The sequence below is a fragment of the Diplotaxodon limnothrissa genome, linkage group LG18, assembly GCF_057381915.1.
Source record: "Diplotaxodon limnothrissa isolate DT_005_m linkage group LG18, D_limnothrissa_male_GT1.1, whole genome shotgun sequence".
NCBI classification, from domain to species: domain Eukaryota; kingdom Metazoa; phylum Chordata; class Actinopteri; order Cichliformes; family Cichlidae; genus Diplotaxodon; species Diplotaxodon limnothrissa.
The window spans coordinates 8,305,575-8,321,713 of NC_140613.1; the positions used below are offsets into that span (position 1 = coordinate 8,305,575).

Consider the following 16,139-nt stretch of genomic DNA (forward strand, 5'->3'; position numbering starts at 1 on the left):
AGTAGTGTGTTTATATCACTGCTATATGTAATCATGAACAATTATTAAACTCTGGCCCTCTCTGCTGTAGTTTGCCATTTGTCCTGCCTTTCTTGGCACTTTTTCTCTCACTACCCAACCGGATGCAGTGGATTGCTGCCCCTCCTTGAGTCTTGGAAGTTTCATCCTATTAAAAGAGAGTTTTTCCTTCCCGCTGTTGCCAAGTGCTCCCTTGTAGGAGTTGTTCGATTGTTGGAGTTTCTAATATTATATTATTAAGGTTGTGAATAATAAATAAACAAAACTGAATTGTACTGAATGAACTGTTCATATGTCATAGTTTATTGTATTACAGTTTAGCAAAAGACATCCATTAACCTCAAGTAGTAATAAAATATGTTGTGTATGCACATTCCTCTTTGGCCACTTTTCCTGCAGTAAATTACTTTTAAGAGTTTACCTCCAGTATTACTATTTTGCATTCAAACCAGACATGCTGACTAAACCAGACACATCTCAGCCCCGCGGCCTGATCAGTGATTCTGAGCTACTGTAGCCATGTGAGAAAGCTGATTGTAGGAAAGCAGTGTGTGTAGTAATGAGAGGAGTGAATGCTGATGAATTTCATGAGGCTGCAGTCAGCCCTTGAGACGACTGCTCCCAGCATCAGCTTGCATTATTAGCTAGCACTTGCACTGAATAATATCTCGAGTCGCTTCTGGTGCGAATGCTGACGTTGTGTGTCTGTCTGTCTCCTTCCAGTAAGAGGATAATAAATCTGGGCCCGGTTCACCCTGGTCCGGCCAGTCCTGATCCCCAGCCAGCTGGAGCCCGCGTCTCCTGTGGACACTGCAGCAACACCTTCCTGGTACCAGCTCTTTGCTTTTTTAAAAAAACATCTATTTAATTAGAATAAATGAGAAGCTTTAGGGGAAATAACCACAGGATTTCAAATCATAAAAAGCTCTGCCTTCAAGGTTTTGGGGAATTTGCTCATTTAGATTAAAGCAGTGGTTCTCAAACTGTGAGGGAAGTAAAGCAGAATCGAATTAATATATGGGTAGGGTTTAAAAGTCAACTTGAATAAATTTTCTTTTTTTTTATTTAAAAATCTCTGGGATGTGGGAATAAACCTCCTTAAATGGTGTATGCCAGAAAATGTTTGAGAATTACTGATTTAAATGATGGTGGGTTCAAACGTGTCTGTCAGGTATAATGCCGAATCAGCTGTGGATTAGGCTTATTTAAGTTGACTTAAGGTTCAAGGTAACGATGCCCATCTCCCAGTATCTTCAAGACCTGAATTAAGCTTAGACCTTTATTTTAATTCAATGGAGAGCTTGACTAAATAGACAAGGTTAATCTATGTCACAGGTCCAACCTTAGAAGAGGTTTAACCACCTGTAAAACCACAGTGTGCCTTCATACATAGATGTATATGAAAGCACATCTATGTATGAAGGCACACTTATATTAGAAACATTAAAGGAACACAGCCTTCTTTTACTGGCGCCTAAGCTCAGTAGAGGTTCACCTTCAGCTGTGCAGTGGTAGATTTCTGTAGTTACAGGTTTTTATTTAGGTTTTCTATATGAAAGACGACACGAATTATCCTGAATTTTGTTCGAGTCTCTAGTATACGTGCCAGAGAAAGATGTATTGGCACTCCTTAGTGTCCAGTAAGATGTCCAGTAATATATAGTTGTATTACCACAAACTAACAGCCTGAAGTTGGTGCCAAGATGACTCCTTTTTGAGAAGGGCTTGATCTTTTCTTCTTTAACTAAACCTCACTAATTTCTTAAAATGTTATACTACTATTTCAATAAGTAGTTTGGATTAGGATTGAAAGGGAAATCTAATCCTTTGTGCAAAGAAATATAAAACCAGTACATGCGAGATCAGTCTGAGCTCAGCTGTGAAAATTATAGAGTCAGTGAATCGAACTGGCCATGCTCTCCAAGGTGTCCTCGCGTGACACACTTAAGCAGGATTTATGGTCTGTCTGAACTCTGTGTCACTTGGTCAGATACTGTCATACCCCCACCACACACATGCTTTCCTCTTATCTCTAAACAGCAGTGTATTCCTCTTTCTACTTTTCCTTTTTTCATTATTTTTATTTGTGGCACATTTAATACGTACAACTCAATACAGCCCTGTCAGTGTCTCCCTGAAGCTGACACCCTTATCACTGTTTTTAAAAAGATATCACGCCTTTCCCTTCGCTGTGATGGCCAGCCTTTGACTTCATCTTCCTGTGTAGCCATTTGGAACAACAATACATCTTACGAAGCAGTTCAGAGAGACCATAACCTGGCAGTTTGGTGAGGTAATGGTTCAAGTCCCAAAAACTAATCAATAGATTTTTGTTGGGTTTTCTGTTCATCTGCTGTGTGCATACAGTGCTGTGGGTTTTAAGATGTGTAATTCCTAAAATCAAATTATTAGGGTGTCATTAATATTTGCTGTAGTTAAAAGAAACATGTTTTGCTTTTCTTAATTCCAGGCTTATATTACAGTGGCGGCTGATCATAGTTTTAAATAATGATGTCAGGGTTTGTACAAGTCAACAGATCAGTCTTCAGACTCATCTGAATATTCAGTTTCAGACCGTTTTTTTCTGCTGTTGGCTCTGCTATCCTGAGCTCTTCGCTCCACCTTCAACCTTCTGTTTGCAAGGAAAAGGGAGAGGAACAGCTTGTTTCAGACATTGTTAGAGAAACAAAAGATTATTTTGTACTATTAGTCATGCATATTTAATCTGGAGAGTTCACTAATATATAACTATGGAACTAGAAATAAGCACACCAGATCCCCTTTAAAAATATTAAAAATCTATTGATTATAAATATTAACCTCTGAAGCAGCGTGTAGGAGTTGAAACATCAGTACAATTTGTGTGGTTAAAAAAAGTTTCCCCTCAGATTCAGCTGTTTGAGTTTGTTTTTTGTTTTTTTTGTACAATAACTTTAGCATATCTAACAAAATCATGCAAAATTTTACTTAATACTGGGAGTATTTTTACAGTTACAGGAGCTCAAGGTTCAGAGGGGAGTGCTGAAATTTAAATTTAAGGCTGAAAAATATATTTAATCTCTACTAAAAACTGCAATCAAATCAATTTTACTCCCACTCCAAGTCTGACAAAAAGATATTTTTTTTATTACCAACTCTGAGCATCAATATTATGAGATACACATTTTAGTTGGTAGAGTAAATTGGGCCTGTAACTCAGAATATTCATTCATTCATAGTATCAATGTAATATTTCTGCATGGTGTTATTAACTGTGCTAAAGTCATAACCTCTATTTACTGTATTTTTCTTAAAAATACTGTAGATGACCAATGAAAGTCCTGTCACTAAGGAAGGTCCAGAGCCATTAAAACACATTTTTGCAGAAGGGATGTGTTACTATGCAGAACAGCTGAATAAAACACTGTCTTTCGGGTGACGCTTTTATCGTCTGCAGCCAAAGCTACAAACCTGTAACAGTTTGAGTAGCCCTGCAAGGTTTTTGTTGTGAAATGTACTGTAGTGAGTGAATTATTGAACATCCAAAAAGCACTACGCCAAGTATATGTTGAATTATTGGTACAGATCAATAACCCTATCAGCTCTCTGCTGATATATTATGGTCATTTTCTGCTAAAGAGAGGAAGGGAAATTCTTCTTGCTGCTCTTTTAACAATCAGTGGGACAGGTAGGATATATGGTGGATGAGAGGAGGTGGGTATACTGGGAGAAGAATAGAATACACCGCCGTTCTCGATTTCTCTGACTATACCCACCTCCGAGGTGAGATGGATGGTGCTGGGCGTTTAGCATTCAGCTGGACCTTTCCTACATGCTTAAAGACAGGGCGGCTGAACAAAAAGTTCAGATCTGTGCCCTGGGTGGCGTTCCAGTTAATCTTTTGTTGCAGATCCTGGTGATAATGTTCTCAGTGTTTCTTTCAAGACAAGAATAATGTACAGCATGCACACAGTGAATTCTGCCCTGCAGGGTTTACAAATGTATCACGGCCCAACGTTGGGAAGAAAGTAACTGTCTGTGTCGTGAGAGAGAACAATTTTTCTTATTTTGCTTTTGTGTAGCAAGCAGCACCTGCTGCCAAGAATTTGGATATTTGGATTGAATATCAGTAGGTGTATTTAGAAAAAAGAAAAAAAAAGGCCTTCAAGACTAGTTCATAACTTGTACCTGACATAAAAAGCAAAATATTACCTTATATCAAAATAATCTATTGCACACATGGGCAACAAAGGGCTCAATAGCCACATTTAGCCTGTGAACCATATGAGTCTGGCCCTAGACATTAAAGGGAAACTACTAAAGGGAAAAAAATTAACAGGAAGTATTTGGTTAATGGGTGTTGAAGTGAATTACTTGGGAGCAAACAAATTTCATATGAATCCATGTTCTATTCACAATAGAACATGTTTAAACTGAGGAAATGTACCATTTCAAGAACATAATAAGGTCATTTTGAATTTGATGACAGCAACACGTGTCAAACTGTTGTGACAGGTCCATCCATATTTTCTGCTGAGTAGGATTCCCTCGTCTTCTAACACCTGTAAATACATATACATGTCTTTCCAGATGTGTAAGAACTGATGCATCCCCATGTCATCAGAAATGCTGGCTTTAGGAAACAGTGCTGATAAAAAGGCACATGGTTCCTCTGCTCTTTAGTCCAGGATCTCACATCCATGTTTTTCATAAACACTTAAAAACTTTGATTCGTGTGACCACACGACAGTTTTCCACTTTGCCTCAGTTCATTTTAAATGAGCGTTGGTTCAGAGAAGCTGGTGGTGTTTCTGCATCATGTTCTCATACAGCTTCTTTGCATGATGGAGCTTTAACCTGCATTAGTGGATGGCACAGTGAACTGTCTTCACAGACGATGATTCCTTGAGGTGTTCCCGAGCCCATGCAGGGATTTTCGTGACAGAATCATGCCCGAGGGCCAGAAGATCATAGACGTTCAATATTGATTTTCAGCCTTGACTCTTGCACACAGAGAACCTCTAACCACCTTGGCTTTTGAGAAACTGCCCCTCTAATGCTCCTTTTATACCTAATCATGTTACTGACTTGTTGCCAATTAACCTGATTAGTAACAAAATGTTTCTCCAGCTGTTTCCTTGTAGTACCACTTACTTTTCCAGGCTTTTGTTGCCCCAACCCAACTTTTCTGAGACAAGTTGCTACCATTGAGTTTAGAAAGAGCAAAAACTTTTGTGAAATAATATAATTTCTCAGCTTAAACGTTTAATATGTTCTGTAGAATATTGGGATTGTGCAGTATCTTAAGTGGCAGATCATACGCTAGGGGGAGCAGCCTAAAGGAGGAGATGATGTTTCATGTCTTTGTAATAGGAAATTCTTGGTTTTAGAAAAAAGGGCCTTTTTTTCTGCCTACCAAAATTCATCAAGTTTAACATAAATAGTGGTCCTTCTCGCACTTTATCATTGTACCTCCCTGTGGGGGGGAAGAAAAAGAAAGTTGTCTAGCCCTGATTTAACATGTTATTGGAATTAAAGCAATGATTTATGAACCAAGCCTAATTTTTATGTTCTCATTTATTACTTTATGTGACTGAAAGTTACATATTTCTCTGCAAGAAGGAAATTGCAGGACTTTAAAGACAATTAATCTGCATGTAGAGGAGCACGATTGTAGCAAAAATTATAATCCTGATTATTTTTTCATTATTTAACATGTTAACTTTCCTTTTGAAACATCACACGTTTGTTGAATTCAAGTGTCAAATTCCCACATTACATTGTCAGGTAAAGCTCATTTTTACTTTAAATGAGCTGGGTGCACTGTTACATCAGGAGCATTTTGTTTTGTCCAAGCACTATTGATAAATTAACATGACGTTACATTAACATATATCTGAGCTCTTCACACCCCAGCAGAGCCTTATGTGGCGTTTATGATTGATGTGACTTGAAGAGAGACGAGGAGTTCTTTGCTCCTTGCAGCTGATATCCATATGATTGAGAGACGTTAACGACAAATGTTCCTGTCAGAAGAAAGAAAGTCCTCTTCATTTACATTACATTTGCATGTTTTTTATGCTTTGTATAAAAACTTTTTTTTTTTTCTGTAGAAGGAGGGTTTCATTACTCAAGCTTAAAATTTTGGTAAAATGTCTAATGGTCAGACCTCTGTAAAGTCAATTAAAACTGACTTTGACTCACCTGTGTGTGCCAAAAGCCAATTTGAGCCAGGAAAACTCAACATTTATTTAAAAAACAAAAAGAAAGTTACCCTGGGGCTGCTCAATTATAGCAGCGATCCTAATCAGGTTTATTTTGCTCAGTATTGAAGTCCTGATAAAACACAATGCCTTCTTTTAACTTTAAAGAAAAATTTTATTTCTGATTTTAATCAAAGTTGTTCTTCCTGTCATCCTGGATAAACTCACCTCAGACTGAGTTTGGAGAGACGCGCTAAAGAAAAGACAAAAAATGTCGGCCACAAAAAGAATGCAGAAACATCGTGTTTTCATCTGGATAATTTATGCTGATAGTCATTGGAAGACATCATTGTATTTGAATTTTGATTATTTGGAAGAGTGTTATTTTACTGCAGTGTTTCAGTTGCAGGCCCTTTACACTTTCTCACTCCCTTCAGTATCCTGTCCTGATGATAAAAATCTTCTGACCAGCCCAAATGGATGGGGGGGGGAAAAAAACAAATCTATCTGCTGTTAGCACTTTATAAACAAACTGTATAGGACTTCTCTCCAACACCTGCTCACATTTGCTTATCAATCTGCTGCACAGCTATACTTATTTAATTTTTACCTGGTGCTACGTTTATTTTTATTTTTCTGAGTGAAGTCAAAGGCAAACTTTTGTGCCTGTTTCATTATAAACCTAACAGAAGCAGAATCACTAGTTTGTCTGTTAGAGGTCAAAAAGAGAATTAATGTGAGTGTAAGTGTGTCGCCACCATAACTGCTAAGTTGGCAAACGTTTTTAGCTGAAGCCGAAGCTCACATCTTTCTCTTTGTAATTTCAGTGGACAGAGTTCACAGATCGGACGCTGGCCAGGTGCCCACACTGCAGGAAAGTGTAAGTAGCTATAAGCAAATCATCCATTACACCACTCTCCTCTCACCGTACGCAGTTTTTGCTTTTACACCGTTTGGCATTAAGCTGTAAGGTTTTACTCAGACACAGTAACAAAAAGGTAATAAGCAGTGACTTCAGGGACACTTTAATTAAATCTCTTACTTCCCGTTTCCTCACAGACCTCAATTAGTGTTAAATGTCATGAGGCTTCTGATCTGTCACATTGTATGTCCATATATGTTTAGTACCTCAGGTTACAGATTACTGCATCACTGTCTGCATGAGCTTCTTAACATGGTGAGAAATGGATGCAGGATGCTAGTATCTATTGCAATTGCATGATAAATTTGAAATAATATAGGATGCGGTTAAATACATGTTATTGATTATACGTTTAAAAAAAAAGAAACTGAATAATCAGAACGGATATACAAAGCAAATAGCTGCCTTTTGTTCTGGTACTGAAGAGACGTGCCAGTATGTCAGCTGTCTTGCAGTGCACAGGTGTGCAGGTGCAGTTTTTGTGAACAGATTTAGTCACAAGACTGTAGTTTGTCAACACAAAAGCATCTACAGAACCTCCATTCAGTCTGGACAGGTGCGTTTCTGCAGGTTAAAAATGAAGAATGTAGAAATGCAAACTAAAATGAAGCTACCAAAAGTAGTTATTGTAATTGTTTTTATAATGTGACACAAAAGGAAATATTCTGGTGGAAAAAAACAAACCCAAAAAACCAACACACACAGTTAATGATGGCTGAATTATATTTAGCTGCTCCAGTTTCGGGGTGATATTGTTCACGCTGCTTGCTGTCACGCTGTTGAACCTGACTGGAAAACCTGAATGTGACAAAGGTAGCAGCGTTGTCTCAAACCAAACATGGCAAATGATCCAAGGTTGTTGCTCTAGCAGCCACAGTTTGCATGCATTCATAACTTGTTGAGGCACTGTCCACACGCCCAATACTAAATCCTTTAATACTGAGGAAAATTTTAACACACATAAACAGCAAACACATGTAATTTTAATGCCAACCTACTGGCTGAAAATTATTCAGTGGCCCCTCCCAGTCTGCCGCTTGGGCACGATGGCAGCCATGGAGGGTGACAAGTGTTCTACATTTTGCATAATCTGGGTACTTGTAGTGTACTGCATGCAGTCTATTTGTGAGGGTGAACACACTAGTTGTACAAACCTGCCAACATTAGGTTTGAACATCTGCATGTTTTCACAAAAGTGCATTTTCTTAAGTAAATAAACTCAAAGGGAGGTCAGTGATGTGTGAGTTAAGTAATATTGAATATTACTGTAGTATCTCTGCACACTGGTCACGCAGCCAGCTGCACAGACAGCCTGGTGTTATTTGGCCAGCTCAGAGATGGAAAATTAATTTCACTGTCCTACCTTCCTAATTCAATATGGCAGGAAAGAGGCGTTGTTTGTGTTTCTAACATTTTGTTTATAAAAAGCTGGAATCGGTGAATATCTTTGTTACTTCATCGAGGTCTGAAACTCCCTGTTTCATGTGGCACATGTGGCTCTAACTACCATTTATTTGGTATGTTTAAAAGTCTTTTTTCCCCTGTTCCTTCACAGTAAGGAGGGCTTAAGTGCAATTGTATTCTAAGTAAAATTGTATGCACTCTGTGGGTTGTGTATGTAGAGTTTTACTGAGAGGCTGGACATTGTGGCAACTTGGGTAGTTTTAGATAAACACAAAACGGTACTGATGCAGATATTATTCCTAATAAGTTTAAGGGTCATGCAAATTACTGGAGTTCCTTGGGGAAAAACTGGAGATATTAAAATAAAGAGGACAGCAGTTATGAGTAAGGAAAAGACAGGAAGCACTTGATATAGTTAATGGCTGAACTTCTCACACTATGAGTCTGAACAGAAAAATACATAAACCTGCAGGGTTTTTTGCTGCATTTAAATAAGCAATATTAATTTCTATCTCTCCTCTACAGGTCTTCAATTGGTCAGAGGTATCCACGGAGGCGGAGCTTGTGGTGTTTTCTACTCTGCTTGCTATTCAGCATTTCAACCGCCGGATTGATGGTGAGCACACGCCGCCCAACGCCAGTCTGACACCCACATGAGTCAAGGAGCTGTTGTTCAGTATTAAAAAAGAGATTATGAATAGCTGTCTGCCGGGCATTTATCTTTTTAGAAAATGGTTCTCATGTCCTTCCTGTTTTGTTTTATGAAGCGAAAAGTCCACAATTATAGATAAAACAAAGGTAGCAGGGAGAAGCAACATGATTGCTATCTTTTCTTTTGTCGTCGCTTGTTTAACATGGAAGGTTGGCGCCTCGCGGCTGCTCTGCAGACACGGTGTGACAGGCCTCTATTTGTCATTGAGAAAAAGCACAAACACAACCTGCTTTAACTGTAAGCTGTGTCAGGCTGCGACGCTGCCTTCAACACCCACAGAATAACAAAACAGAACATTTGTGCTGAGTTCTGATCTCCTGCTTTGCCTCGTCGCTTCTTGTTCTCTCAGTTTGACGTGTGCAAAAATCCATCAGAGCTCACGGTGCTTTTTAGAATTTCTGTTGTTGCCTGCATTTAAGTGATTGTAAATAGATGCTGCAGTGGAATATTATCAGAATAATAAAGGAGATAACAGCTGTTTTAGAGAGTCTAGAGTAAATGAGGGATGTAAAAGTCTAACAGTGATGCACAGAAGGGCTAAATGGTCAGGACATTCTGCTTTCTGAACAGCAGAGGGCGCAAGATGAGCATCAAAAGAGGCTGAGCATAAGAGGGTTGCATGCCTGGCAGCTTTAAGAACCGTAATCCAAACATTAAATGTGCTGCATTGAAAGCATTGTGTAATGCTGGTGTTGTGGCAATAAATGTCACGACGTGGAATGAGGTTGTGTTTTATGAAAAGGTGTTTTTAATTATATGAGTGGTGCATGAGCAGCAAGTTTTGACAGTTTAATCTTTAGGGGTGTTTTGCGTCAATAACCTTTTAACAGCAAGAACCAGAGACAAGTAACTGATCAAGCTGACTTTCCAGGCTGAATTTTAATTATGAGTTTTAAACAGAATAGTTAAAGGGAAAAAAGAAGTTAAGATTCAACTCTGTGACGGCTTTGACATCCTGGATTTTGTCTTGAGAGTTGCCTGTTAAACTGTAAAAACCCCCTTGAGAACGACATGAATGATTAAACGTTCACACATCGTTTATAGAAGAAGAAAGATGAAGCTTGAAAGCATATTGATGTCTTTTGGCCTGCTTGAACTGTTAAGATTACCTCATGATTTCTATTTTTATCGAGCTTTTTTGGATTTCTGCTTCTGGCCCTGAACATTTGGAAGCATAATAGTGTATTATAGATGGTAATATTAAGTTTAGATATTCTTGACAACAGAAACGCCTCTAAATCCTTTTTCTTTTCCTGCTTCTTTTAATACCCATGTGAATTTTGCTTGAGTGTTTTGACTTTGAAAAGGGAATTTATATTTCCGTACTCCCAGAAAATCCCTGTGGGTTTTCTCAAAGTCACTTTTGCCATCTTCATTAAAAAAATTTCTTCTGAGCAGCTGCACACTTAATACTTGATGGCAAAGCTGTTTTCTCTCTTATCTCTCAGTCACTCCTACGTATTGAATATTAGCTTCTGCTTGAAAAATTGTGGGAAAAAAACCTGTCACTGCATTAGTGTGGTGCTGGTGAATTAATCACTAAGTGTGGATATGGGGCTAAATGTTAACTGGTCTTTGTTTTTCTGTCCTTGAGAGGAGAAATTGTGTTGCTGCCAAGTCAGTTTAAAAGCTGAAAATCTGATCGTTTTAGTTTGGGCTGCCTTGAAATTTCATTTAAATGTATGATATTTTTCTTAGTTTATAAATCCAGCGCAGTTCTTTTCTTTACACATCTGTAAAGTCACCCTCTTCTCTTCATCTTCCCTTGTTGAATGGCGGTTTCCCTTGCAAGACAGACTACACAGTCTAACCTAATCTAAAGCCCAGTCTATACTACTTTGCTGAGTACTCGCTGCAGTGGGCGACCTGCTTGTTTATATTTGTCCTTGTCCACTGGTGTGTCTGCATCACTCTGCCATCACGAGTAAAACTAAAGCTGTCTATCTTGGTCTTACAGACAGTAAATCTTGAGCAGCTGCTTTTATGGAAACGCAGGGTAGCGAGGAAGCTTGAGAACAGACTGTGATGTGTGCACACATTTTCAGAGCTATGGAAACAAGAAAAGTGGCACACGTCTACACTGACAGACTACTATCTATTCCATTATCATAATTATCAGTTACAGGCCCATTATATTTTATTTGAAAGCAGCTTCCTTGTGCTAATGAATATAGTATGAAAAAGACCTGTTACACCGGACTGTGATGCAGTTTAATGTAGTATCATAATTCAGGCATAACTCGAGAGACTTTTAAAACGTAGGTATTTTTGTTTTGCTTTTTGTTTGATTTATACTCAGAGTTCAAGAAAATCCACTTTTAAAGACATTTCTTAAGGTTAAAATAAATGTTATTGATTTAAAGGAGTAATCTTGTAAAGTCTCAGTAATCCAGTCCAATTTATTGCATTTCGGTGTAGTTTCGTTTTTATACCATCGATTCAAAATAACAGTCCTACCAAAGTGCTTTATATTGGAAGATAAAAATACTACAATATTAGTAAGTAAAAAAACAACAACCCAAGAGCCAATAATAATAATAATTGCTGATGATTAAACACAGTAGTGGTGTATAAACACAGAGCAGTTTCCAGGTTTGTTTTGTTGTTGTTGTTTTTCATCAACCTATTGGCAGATTTATGTAAGGATTATTGGACATGATAATCTCTGCAAAGTCGTGGCGGAGATTACTTCAAACTTGTGCAGATTACAGCAACAAAACTGATCTGAGGATAAATGCAGGAAACCTATTCAAACGTACCTGCAGACTAGGCTCCTTCGTTCCCTTACATTTAGGTTGATCGGCGTTTTCTGGCCATCCAAAATTCCGTCTGGGTCGCACGTAATCCCAGAACTGGAGTTACAGTCAGTAACTTCAGTTTTTTTAGCAGGACTTTTTTGTTGTGGAGCCACACTTGTTCCCACATGGACACATTTTAACAGTGCATTATAAATATCTTTTGTGTTTAATCACCAATAATAATAGGAGTGACTGTTCCACATGTTTTTGTTTTTATTTTAGGATTTATATAAAATTGGCTTCTTCTCATCCTTTTGTTTTTCTGCATGGCCGTCATACCTGCATTTTCCACCTAAAAAACTAAATAAATAAACAAGCTTCTCCAGCCTTATAAAAAATGCCTGGCTCTGCCACTGCTTACATGTCCCTCTTGAAAGGGCTTTGTGGGGAGCAGATGGATGCCTGAATGCTCCCTCTGCTTGTTGTTTCTCTGCAGGCTGGAACGTGGGTGAAGGCTCAGACCTACAAGGGAATCTACGCCTCGTGGGCCGTGCTGCTGCTCCTGGTTCTCGTCACCCTGGCTCGGGCCTTCTACTGGGCCTGCATGAGGGTTAGCCAGCCCCTGCAGAACTTCACATAAAGCCCCACCACCACCAACACCTCTCCATCATCTGCCGTATCTCTCTTTCCAAACCGCCTGGCCGGAGGAAAGTTGGCTTTAATGAAGAAAAACGAAACAAAACACGATATTTATTTAAATCCCTACTACAGAAAGAAACAGTTCTCCTCCTCCTGTCCCTTTCCCTTTTAGTCCAACGTGTTTCCAAAACTGGATGGTGGCGGCTGCGACTGCTATATATATCTATCGGTAATTATGATGACGCGTATAGCCTAATGTACTGTTTATCTGTTCTAATCTCGTGGCCAGTGTGGGGCTCATTTTAACTTTTTTTTTTAACACAGTTTTTTTTGCTCTTTACCCCTGCGCTGTTTTTCGTCTGCAGCGCATCTGCTGCACTTGCGACTTCTAAGACGAGGGCTTAAAGTTAAGTCTTAGATGTGATTATCGGGCCGCCTTTAGTTTTTTGGGTGGCAGGGGGTACTTGCCCTTTCTAATCCTAATTTGTCATTAGGTTGAGTATTTCAGCATTTAACATTTCCTTTTAAACTGAAAAACAAAAGTCAGATGAAGCTAACAAATTGATGCCAGTAAGAAGATAGGCGGCTGGAGGGACATCAGCCTCCTTTTGTGAATCTAAAAGATCAAGTAGGTGTTGAAAAGTGTCTGAAAAATTGAATTCAGCAGCGTGTGAAGGTAGGCTATGATGTTTCTGAACTTGTGTTTATGCTGAATTATCCCCTGGGACTGACTTTGATCCAAAGCAGCTTGAAAGCCTTAAAAGGAGGTGTGATAGAAGGATTCAACACTCGCACGTACGCACGCACGCACGCACACACACAAACATACATACACAGCCACATTAATGCATACCATCACACAACAAAAGCAGGATGCTCTTTTAGAGTTGCACCAGCTCAGAAAGCAGTTTGTCAAAGGCAAACCAGCCTCCGTCTTCAAAGCCAGACCTGGAGACAGATTTCCTCCACACCGCGGTTTGTTTTTTTCAGCCGGGAAAGAAGTGACACGCGTGAAAGTTGTGGTCCGACAAGAATGTAACCGCATTTGAAAGCTTCTTTTTTTCTTGGAGCCAAAATCCAGCCAACAGGTTTGCACCAACTTCTCTGCAGTCAAAATAACATTAACAGCAGAGCTTGACAGAATCCTTCCTCCCCACTTATTCCCGTTTCCAAAAGATACGTGCGTGCGGTTTGCTCATGGTGCATTTTGTACAGCGTGGCTCTCTGAAGTACAGAATACCAAAACAAATAAACCACAAATGGGTACTGACTTTTAGAATACTGATATCTGCCTTGTTGCATCTGCAAAACCCTTAGAGTATATGTGGAGTTTCTTTTAGACGTGTGTTTAGTTGTTGAACCACAGGGACAGGATGTTTGTTTTTTGTTTTTTTTTTAAGTGCTGAAATCTGGGCTTATTCTGCAAAAATACAGGACATGAGAGTTTCACAGCTGAGGGTAGAAACCCTTACCACTTCAAGATCTGCGTCCGAATGCATCAAGTTTCACATAAGTCCCCTTATTTCAACATTAAAAAAACCACGTCGCTTTTTTGGTCACTGAAGACGGAGGCTGCTACTGGTGAAGTTTCCACATTAAGGCCAGCGGGAGATGTTACGTGGAAAGGTCAGAATAGGTCAGTAACACAAACACACACTATGAATACATTCTCACACAGTGCTAGTCCGTAACTCGTCTGTGGTTCTGAATCTGAATGTGGTAATAATTCTTTAATGATTTATGTTTTGTTTTTTGATTGTAAATATATTTGTTGTATGATGGAAGTGATTAAACGGATTCTGTTGCACTCTGAGCTTAACACTACTGCTGTGATCGCTGCTCAACTTTTAATTGTTCTGTTTGAGAGGGTTATTTTTGCAGCTCCTTGAATTGTTACATATTTAATGATTTTTTTAATTTTTTTTTTTTTGTGATCAACTACTAACCTAATGAGCCTCTGGACACACGTTCGTGTTCAAAACATAACTATTAACATACCAACAAAACAACACTGAATCACATTCCTGAGCGATGGCATTTCTCTCTCTCTCTTACTCTTACACACACACTCTCAGCACCTTAGCCGGAAGTAAGAAACACTGCATACAGCAAGAATGAAGAGATAAAGTTACCCTGCTAGACTGAACTGAGGTCAATATGGATGCATCATGTTATTTATTATACGCACTGCAAACTAGGATCAACTTAACATTTCAGCTTTTTACAGTTTTACAGTCTTATTTATTGTGAACGCTGTGGGGTGTGGAGGAAGGTGATTTCATTTTCTTGCTCCGAGGGCATTTGTTGTTGTTTTTGTTTTATTTCTGTTTGTTTTTTCTTTCTTTTAAAGAACGATCTGCCTGTTTAAAGTTATGGTCGGTGCATTAATTTTTAAGACTGTTGGAAACAAAAAGAAATGAGATAATCGAAGGCGGTGCAAGATGACTTGTTTAAAGGACCCTTTTTTGCAGTGGAGTGACTGTGTTTTACCCACGACTGCAAAACAAATTAATCATGTTAACGCCAATAATCAAGAACCTGGCTGATGCTCTTTCCGGAGTTTGTTTACACTCGAATAAAGACATGATGATGTACAAAACTGGAGATGTGAGATCTTTTTATCTACCAACATAAAATTTTCGAATGCCTTTATTCTCTGCTCATGTCTTCCAAACAGATCTGGGGTTTTGAAAAGAGGATTTCACTGCTCGTGCTTCCTGGAATAATCAAACCGTTTATAGCTTAAAAAAATCAAAGAACTTCAAGGCGCTCTCTTTGGAATAACATTTACAATGGTTTTATTTTCATGCCATGGTCATGTTTGTAAAAACGGATTAGTGCTTTTATAATATCTGCTGGGAAAAATGAACGTGTCTCAACTCTGAGCCATCAACGGCATAATTCAAAAGAAGCTGCCTCAGATGGGACGTAGCCTTATCTGCTTCCATTAATGTTGCATCACACTTTTTCCCAGGTGAGGCCCAAACCAGAGTTATTATAGTTTATTTTTTCTCTTTCATTTTGACTTTTTGGTTAACATTCAGTTTGCTTTCAGTTAAACTCTAGAGTGGATTTGACCATTTGAGTTCAGTTTCCATTGCTTAACCCTATTTATTGTGTATCATGTCAGATTTTTAAAATCTTAAACCCCCTCATATGTTTTTGTTTAAGAAAAAAAAGCTATGAGCAAGTCAAAGGAGCTTGCAAAGAAAAGAGTCTGGACTTAAAGAAGTCCAGACTCTCTTCTTTGCAAGCTCCTTTGACTACGATGACCTGGATGACTGAGAACCTTCACAGACAAGCTATGAGCAAGAAATTGCATCAAAAATGCCAGCTGTAGATCAACACTCCAGTTTCAAGACAGTTCAATTTTCTGGCAATTGTGTCATGATTCACAATTTAAAGGGTTAAAATGTTTAGTTTTAGTTCAGCTTTTACTTGTTTTTATCTTTACATTTTTATCATCAATATTATAATTGAGCTGTATTTGTCAGGGGCAGAACAAACACAACACTTTGCGAAGG

General features: G+C 38.7%; 1 protein-coding gene across 1 annotated transcript in view; it reads left to right on the top strand.

Annotated features, from left to right (window-relative positions):
* The window catches only part of pip4p1a (phosphatidylinositol-4,5-bisphosphate 4-phosphatase 1a), a 37,524-nt gene extending 22,372 nt beyond the window's left edge, over window positions 1-15,152 (top strand). Inside the window, exons 4-7 of the mRNA XM_085377691.1 lie at window positions 742-847; window positions 7,028-7,080; window positions 9,052-9,142; window positions 12,473-15,152. Of these exons, the coding sequence (XP_085233817.1) occupies window positions 742-847; window positions 7,028-7,080; window positions 9,052-9,142; window positions 12,473-12,616 (394 nt within the window). The 3' untranslated portion in view covers window positions 12,617-15,152. The remainder of the gene's footprint in view (window positions 1-741; window positions 848-7,027; window positions 7,081-9,051; window positions 9,143-12,472) is intronic.
* The last annotated feature ends 987 nt before the right edge of the window (window positions 15,153-16,139 follow it).